At 34.6% G+C, this 9,853-nt stretch overlaps 1 protein-coding gene across 1 annotated transcript; it reads left to right on the forward strand.

Annotated features, from left to right (window-relative positions):
• Positions 1-1,837: 1,837 nt before the first annotated feature.
• LOC144443786 (uncharacterized) lies at positions 1,838-8,330 on the forward strand. The gene is made up of 4 exons (XM_078133332.1): positions 1,838-2,016; positions 3,947-4,076; positions 6,334-6,470; positions 7,646-8,330. Exons 1-4 carry the CDS (start codon positions 1,930-1,932, stop codon positions 7,865-7,867), a joined length of 576 nt encoding a protein of 191 aa, XP_077989458.1. The 5' UTR covers positions 1,838-1,929; the 3' UTR covers positions 7,868-8,330.
• The last annotated feature ends 1,523 nt before the right edge of the window (positions 8,331-9,853 follow it).

The raw sequence follows: 9,853 nt of genomic DNA on the forward strand, positions 1-9,853 counted from the left end.
ATGGTCATACATACATACATACATACATACACACACACACATACACACACATACACATACATACATACATACACACACACATACATACATACATACATACATACATACATACATACATACATACATACATACATACATACATACATGCATACATGCATGCATGCATGCATGCATACATACATACATACATACATACATACATACATACATACATATTACATACATACATACATACATACATACATACATACATACATACATACATACATATTACATACATACATACATACATACATACATACATACATACATACATACATACATACATACATACATACATACATACATACATACATATTACATACATACATACATACATACATACATACATATTACATACATACATACATACATACATACATACATACATACATACATACATACATATTACATACATACATACATACATGCATACATACATACATACATACATACATACATACATACATACATGCATGCATACATACATACATACATGCATACATACATACATACATACATACATACATACATACATACATACATACATACATACATACATACATACATACATGCATACATACATACATACATACATACATACATACATACATACATATTACATACATACATACATACATACATACATATTACATACATACATACATACATACATACATACATACATACATACATACATATTACATACATACATACATACATACATGCATACATACATACATACATACATACATACATACATACATACATACATACTACATAAACTAATATTATCCCTTAATAAGAAAACTTGAAAGTCCTCATGGCATTTTCATTAAAAACGACAAACGTTGCTTTTATCTGTTTTCAATTGGTCGCGGAAGAAATAACAGCTCTGGTTTGCGAGAATGGTGTATTGTTGTGATAGCAAGCACTTGTGCACCTTTGTATTGAAATGTTCATGTTCCAATAAAACCCTGGGGATTGTTAATGGTACAAAACACCAGATTTAAACTGAATGCCTTCCGTAAGGGCAAAGTTTTGAGATTCTCGTCATGTGATGACGTCATTGATAGTAGTAAGAATCTGTGAGATGTCCTTTCCTAGTTTTCGTTAATCGTGCTGTTGTTCTAATATCTTCTAAAATAGGCGTTTTTATATATATATATATATATATATATAAAACAACAACGTCCAAAGTCAAACAAGTAAAAAATGGGGTGAATCTTTAGGCAACGTTTGCCAAACTGTAGGTATGGTTACAATTTACAAACTGAATGGCAACTTACAGCAAACTGTAGATATGGTTACAAACTGAATGGAAGAGTATTTAATTCATTTCGTTTAACCATAGACATACTTTATGTTCAATTCCTTCATAGTTCGATTGAATAAGTCTTCCTATAAATCTTTGTCTCTGTGTTATCGGCAATGCACTCGGTTTAGTTTCTTACTGTCCCAACTTCAAATACCCATCCATGGTCTAAACTATATCGAGTGTCGCATAGATATTGGTTCATTTAGATAAATGGTTGGAAGGTATATGCAAATGTTGTTGCATGGAGCCACCCTTCAAACGTTTCTGTCAAACTTCACAGGTGGTTGTCTTAGTTTGTAAACTATTTAAAAGACATACTTGTACTTGTTTTCTTGTCAAAAAATCTAGACAACGGTCTATAAATAACTGTATTGTCAAATATATATCTGTACCTATTCATATTCAAATGTTTATAGCGTCATTTGTGTTTCACGTGACACTATACATCCTAGCTATTGTCAGTTTAGTGTATGAGTCCATAACGGTGTGAAGTACTACGAGAATATAGTACATGTAACTACAACACTGCGTACAAAGAACAACTCGAGAAGCTCGCCAAAGGATTTCTGTACATGTACATCTGGAGGCGACGCCACGGAACGGAACGACACTGCACCGTAGCAGACGTTGATAACTATAGGAACGGTTACGTTACACAGGTATAGTTAATAACATATTATCGTATATGAATATAGGACCATCAGATCGTGGCTACACACAGACGATCAATATGGACATGTCGATTAACAAACAGTCTCCAACACTTCATTCATTCATTTGGGTAGCTATTCTAAAATATACCAAATGAGAACTGTAGTGTAATCGATAGTGACCTATTAAATGCAAAGCATGCTAATACCCTAAAGATATTGAAACTTGCATATTACGTGCTATACATGTAACACCGGAGTGTAGCGTAGTGGAATATAACATGCGGGCATGTCTAACCATGGATGACCCTCGTTGGTGGCGTGTCTGTGGTATAACCTATAACGAAAATGTTATAATTTGGTAATCATATGCACAGCTAGCTCCATTGGCCGGGGTAACAGAACCATAGTTGGTGTAACCACAGACAAAGAAGAGAGTAAAAGTGGTTCCTACCTACGTAACGTGACTTTACTTTGAGGTGTATTACAACTGATTGCATTTTAATTCTGTTCATACCTGTATAAATTTAGGTCAACAAATATAGCAAACCTTGAGATGAAAGCTGTAGAGTATACATACTGCATTCTCGAACGTGAATTCAGATTGTATGTCCCATAAATTATAATTAGCACTAATCATGGGTGTTTTATTGACGTCGTGTATACTATATAGGTACACAGTTTACAAACAACGATGATGGATCTGTGAAGTCTGTAAAGTGTGCTATGAATCTGAGATAATACAGCCATTGCAATAGATGTTCATTTAGTGTAATATTATGATGGAATAACTAATGTGGGTCTGCAGTTCTTTCATGTTTCACATATCCTTTAGTCACTTCAATGTCGCGTGATCTTGCTATCACGTTTTTCTTTTTTTTAGTATTGTCCATTTGTAATATTATGTATACAAATTGAAATAAGTATGTGTATTTGATTAATAATTATTTATCCCTGATATGTACATCTTGTATTTTAGTTACTTACCATATTTGGACTAGATTAGCTCCAAGTCAACTGTTTCCATGGTCCTCACCACAACATTTTCTTATTAGTGATATGTTCTTTTGTATTGTTATTATATCTTATGTTTCTGGTTGAAATAAGTTAAATGTGTGTGTGTGTGTGTGTGTGTGTGTGTGTGTGTGTGTGTGGATGAAACGACTCTTTCAAGGTCAACAGTGAACGATACCAACCTAGTATATATGTGTTAGTTTGTCTGATTAATTGTAAACTTTATTGAATACGTGCACCACGTACCAGTACACAGTCCAATTTTATTCAGACCATATTGTTTATGGCCGACCTGACCTGTCGATGACGTGTCTAACGTAAATAAAAGCATAAATGACATTGCCAGTGTCTGCTTTGTATTGTGGGATTTGCACCATTGTAATTTGCCATGGAACCATGACACTTAAGCTAGTGAAAACTCGAGTGGCTACATTTGTAAACTGAAATACAAATACTTTCTCTGTTGCAAAATCTATATAATACGTATGATATAAAGATATAGGTACCAGGGTATATGTAACAATTTAGTATATTAAATTATTACTATGTTAAACATTCACCATAAACACAATGTCAGCAGTTTGCCATTTTAATGTCATTACATGGTGATTTCGATATCGACTACCACATTATGAACATAAAATGTCAAGGGGTATAGGTTGTGACTCAGACCAGGTTGTCTTAGAGTGTGGTGATATCTTCAGTGTCATATAAGTATTAGTTGTTTGGGTTAAACTATGTTAGAATCAGTTGTATTGTTTGTGAGCTGAACGCGTGAAAATGTGTAATTTACCTTTCTACGCTAGCCTATTATTTCTCTTTCTCAAACAAACAAACAAACAAACAAACACACACACACACACACACACACACACACAAACAAAGAGTTATTATTATTGTATTTGTTCCATGTTTATGTTCACAGATAGACGACCAACCTATATCGACAATGGAAAGGTCCTTGCTGTGTGTGAATATCTTGTTCTTGGTTGTTTTGATCGCTTCTCTTGTAATCGTAGTCTCTTGTGACGAAGCAAACCTTGTTGGTGGCAAAGGTAGGATTTACTAAAAAGTATGGTAGTTGCCACCATTGGTGTGTTTTACAGAAATAATCATGGTATCTCTAACAGGAATTTATTTAATGACTTTCGGTTCTTGTACATATTTGCGGGGTTGTTGACTTTTACTTGTTATTTAGATCACAATATTGAGGGACTGTGATTAGACCATGGAAATGGGTGATACTTCTATGCTTAGACGTACCCTCCAATGATAATTAAATCAAACATAATCATTGCATGGAATTCGAGAAGGAAAACCTACGAACTGTCGTTGATAGATAGACTTTAATTACTGTAAAGGCAATGACCTGCAGCCAAAACAAAGACCCACTAGAACCGTTATCAATGGGAAAATTACCATGCACCTAGACCGGTTTATTTGTAACAATAATCACCGGAAATGTGCTTAGAAAAGTATGCAAATCTAGCTTGGCTTGGAACAATCAATCAAATGTCTATAGCGCCGATTTTCAGAGCAATGTTCTGTTCAGTAGTGCTCAATGGCTAAAGCACACCATAGGCTTTGGTGAACAAATTAGTCTTCAGTTTTGTTTTGAAACAATCAGTACTGGAGGCTGATATCACACCGTTCCATAATACTATATCTATGATGTTATACATCCGTTTTAACAGATAACAAATGAAATTAATTTAACTTGTCTAGAAAACTATAGCCGGTTATAATATATAATATACAACTGAACTGGCGCTCGTCAGGTTGGAGGGGGTGGGTGAGGGGAAGGGGGTGTCTGTTCAATATGAACCATGTGTGTATTACATAATACATATATCCAAATTTAGATTTCAAAGCTATATATTTTCGTCAACAAGTTTGGTGTTATACACTTCTTTACCTTGTAGAAAAGTAGTATCGTCTGTACAACGACGCCACCTTGCGACGAAATATTTATCACGACACCAAAAACTTTTGATCACAAAAAATAGATAACTAAATGTTTATACTTGACATTGCCTTGGACGCGTCTAAGTGCAGGCAATTGAACGTCTTTGCAGAAAGCACAAAAGATGAAAACCGTGCAATTGTCATAGACAGGGAAACTAACTGGAGAATTAACAATGTGTATAAAGAAGTTATAAAAATAAAAATAAATAAATAAAAACACCAACAGACTTTAAAAAGGGAGCCCTGCTAAAAGTACATGATGTGCACGGATCAGAACATATCAAATGAATAAGTAAATACTGATCAACGTTGTCATGGTGACTTATTGTCGATATCTTCTGTTATGTATTTTGTAATCAGCAATGTTTCCAGTAGGAGACATGTTACGAATATAAATTTAGCTAAATAATACTCACTAACTTGGTAGATCAAATGACCTGCACAGATTATAGCTCACAAGCAGTTCAAACGTAAACAATTATTGGCGAATCAGAGGGACAATTGAAAACCAGGAACACTGCAAATCTGTGAGGGACAAAACTGTAGCATCGGCTTTAGCTGAACACTCCTACAGCTAAAATCATAACAATGACTGTCCATTATTGATAAATCCCACACATGATTTCTCAAAAAAACATCAGCGACTGCTACAATCTCAAAATCAACATAGGCGAGGACATCCAAGTACATATCATCACAATCGGCTGATCATACCGCCACCTAGCGGTCGGCTGTTACTATGGAATTTGTCATTCGATGAGGATTGTCGACAAAGACAGATCAAAACCTCGATGCTTTAAATCTTGTTAACGTCTGTACGTTATAACCCGTGTAAGTCAGAATAAATTTAGTTTAGAAAAAGTGTAGAAAAGTGTACACTCTTCTAGAGTTTCGCCCTGCTAAGACATAACTCTTATTACATTACAAACCACCTGTTGAATAGAAGTAAATAGACGGCATTTTAACAGCTCTACTGTTCGGGTGAATTCTGTCAAATAGAACCGTCCAACATATAAATCACCACAAACTGGTAGATAGAAAGAAACACGCTAGGAGACCAGCAATGGTGACAACATATTAAGTGAAGAATTGTACCAAATGTATATCTAGAAATGTACTTCTAATACCTTAGTAGTCTTATCTACCCGCCTTGTTAGTAAGATATCAAGATACAAAACGATTTGAATTGTTCTAACAAGGAAATAACTACAAACTTTGCAAATGTTACTCTGTAGGGAGTGTTTTGTTGGGTAGATATATGTCAGTATTGCTATTATTTTGATGATTTTATTCCTGGATATGATTTTTCATGATTGTCATTAATTATATGTAATATTTTTGTTGCAGACAGTGGATCAACAGACACCTTTGACTGTTATTTTTGTAGTACTAGTCATGGTCAAGGTGGTGTTGATGGAGAATGTGGTCTCGGCTTTGAAGACACAGATATTCTACGATATAAGAATTGTGCTGGAGTTTGTACTGTAAGTTATGTTTGTAGATATGTACGTCTATATATGTTTGTTGTTTACTGTGCTGTTGACGGTAAACGTATGCTTCCCTTTGTTATTTTGAAAGGAAAATAGAATATACTCCTAATGCACGTTTTTGATGGATGATAGCGTTCGGCCTCAGTATATAGACATTGGTCATCTGCCTCTTCATCAGGATCAGATAGAAATAACCAGGTCACAATATTCGAAGTCTCTAATCAGAAAATAAATGGCAGATAGGTCGTGAAAGGAACATTAAGTTTGAAACTAAGATTCAACCTTTCTTACAACAAATGTCCAAGTATTGCTAAGATCTGCTAAAGTATGTGTTTATATTTATAGCACTTACTACATAGACCTTATCAAATTGTTTATATTTATAACACTCGCTACATAGACCTTATCAATTGTTTATATTTATAACACTCACTACATAGACCTTATCAATTGTTTATATTTATAGCACTTACTACATAGACCTTATCAATTGTTTATATTTATAGCACTCACTACATAGACCTTATCAATTGTTTATATTTATAGCACTCACTACATAGACCTTATCAATTGTTTATATTTATAGCACTCACTACATAGACCTTATCAATTGTTTATATTTATAGCACTCACTACATAGACCTTATCAATTGTTTATATTTATAGCACTCACTACATAGACCTTATCAATTGTTTATATTTATAGCACTCACTACATAGACCTTATCAATTGTTTAGCGTACGTACGTCACCAATGGAATACTTTCCTTTCAAAGGAAATTGACGATGGTTATTAGATTCCCACCATCATTTATCTAATTATTAATTTGTTTGATGTTGGCCAGAGTCCTGCCACATACTAGTACACACTGTGTTACCTTATATATATCTAAGGATTAATCCAGACACACATACACGACATGGTAATATTATTGATTTGGTATCACCAATACACTTCAGTCACTAACATTTATAGACAGGCTGTAAGATATGGCGTGTTAGTCCGCCCTCAACGGTCTTGGTCGATCTGTCAGCGTAAGTTGGTCGATTCACTGATTGAGGGCGCCCCGACCTGGCGTACCTTTTAGTAAAACACAGCCATTGGAGTCCGATACCATAATATTAATGCTGTAACAAAGATGGTAACATTGTCAATTCATATGTTGCAGAAAAACGTGGTTTATGACAGCGCAACGGATGAAATTCACACTATCAATCGATTGTGTGAGTCCGAATGTTCAGGTAACAACCACTGTACAGAAGTGTCCCATGGCAAGAAGACGTGTACGTACTGTTGTACTGGTGAACTCTGTAACTCAGCGACCAACGTATGCCTATCAACAACATTAGTGTTAATAATGGCGATACAAATGTTGGTTTTTGTGTTCTAATATAAAATGAACATTGCTGAAACCAAGACGAGTGAAGAGAATCGCCTGGCGGTACATACGTTTAAATCACAGACAACAAAAAGACAGACCAGCAACGAATATTGCTCCACAAGTTATCCCGAAGTTTGCAGCCCTGGTTACACAATCCAAAACCGACGATTTCTCTGCATGATGGAGAAGAGATATAGATTATATTAGTAGTTTAAATTCAATGATTTGATTTGACTTTTATAATCATAGCATTAGCTTCATTTTTTAAAACCATTTTCAAGTTAATTGTCTCATTTGAGATTATTCACATACATTTACATACTATAATGCAACATTGTAAATATTGTACAGTAAAATATTAGTTATTACCTCCTGTAAGGGTACGGGAGGTACTGAAAGGGGGATGTCTGCCTCTGTGTGTGTGTCTGTCTGTCTGTCTGTCTGTCTGTCTGTCTGTCTGATAGTCTGTCTGTCTGTCTGTATGTATGTATGTATGTATGTATGTATGTATGTATGTATGTATGTATGTATGTCCGTCTGTGTGTGTGTGTGTGGGGGGGGGGGGGGGGGCTATCTTTTAAGAATGCAAACTTCAAATTTCAGATAATTGTGTATATGTATTAATGGTTGATGGTAAAGAAGTGCGTGTGTCATTTAAAGCTTGATCTATTAAACTTATAATCTATATGGTTAATTTGCATAATCAATGGGTTTTTTTGTAATAAGGCAATGTTAATGTGCAAGCTTCAAATTTCATTTAGTTTCATATAATTAATTTTCCAATTAAGTGGTACATCATGTATAATAGCTATACTTTAGAATTTTGTATTCCAACAGTGTGTGTAAGCCCAAAAATCTATGTTTACGAGAGACATTTAGTTTAAATCTGGTTTTTGTTATGAATTTGTTCTTTTTTTATATCTTGTGGACTAGGTGACCATAGATACCTAGTAATATAGCCATCGATCGTCCGATACAAACGTCGTATAAACACATGTAACGAAAACAGAACTTCACACGTCAAACTCACACTTTGAAACAAATTGTGTAGCCCTTCTACATATATCTACTACTTTTCACGTTTGTTGTTGTTGAAATTTTCAAGAGTTCATTCAATTTTATTACGTTAACTTGATTCAATTCTCATTTTCATTTTAATATTCTTTAGTATACAAAAGTACATGGTAATTTGCTTGTAGATTATGTTGAATTTTATTATCACTATAATTAAGGCTCACATGACGTGCTGTCAACATCGGTAGCGATGAATAGATTTTAACGTCGCCCTCTGTGGCGATAGAATGATGGAATTTATATTACACCATCGATTAGGAAGCGTCTGATAGTGTTGTTTTACACAACTATCAAAAGTAATACACTTTGTCAGTTATATCCTGCAGTCAATCATTGAATTTATTCATTTTTCACCAGCAAGTTCATTATGTATAAACTAAACATTTATTCATTCACTGTCATATTTACAATAAATTGTCGCTATTGGCATTCTTACTGTGTCTTTGCATGTTGTTATTATTTTATTGTTTAGCAACAATGATGACTCACCACTACACGGGTAGAGTAAAACCTCCTGATGTCACATTATATGTGTACACGGTCAGTTTCTTCGGCCGGGGGGGGGGGCAATGGATTGGGATGGGGTCACCCTGTTTTTGAAATTGGCAGTAGGGGGTCATGCTGTTTTGAAAATTGTGGATGGGGGGGGGGGTCATTGTGTTTTGGATTGTGATGGAAGAAGAAAATCTTTTTCTACAATGGCATATAGCCTTGTCTGAACTGACTGGTACATGTATAATTTATTATTGTCCCTGTTTCTTACATAAATTCTTTAATATCACTTCACGTAAGAGTTCAAACATACCTCTACTCTACACATATACATGTATTATCTAGCTACCACACTAGTTACAGAACATGTCATGTAAATGCTTGGCTGTTTCACAATCAATGCTCCACTTATATTGCACTTCGGGGCGA

This window comes from Glandiceps talaboti, chromosome 12 (assembly GCF_964340395.1).
Source record: "Glandiceps talaboti chromosome 12, keGlaTala1.1, whole genome shotgun sequence".
Classification (NCBI taxonomy): Eukaryota; Metazoa; Hemichordata; class Enteropneusta; family Spengelidae; genus Glandiceps; species Glandiceps talaboti.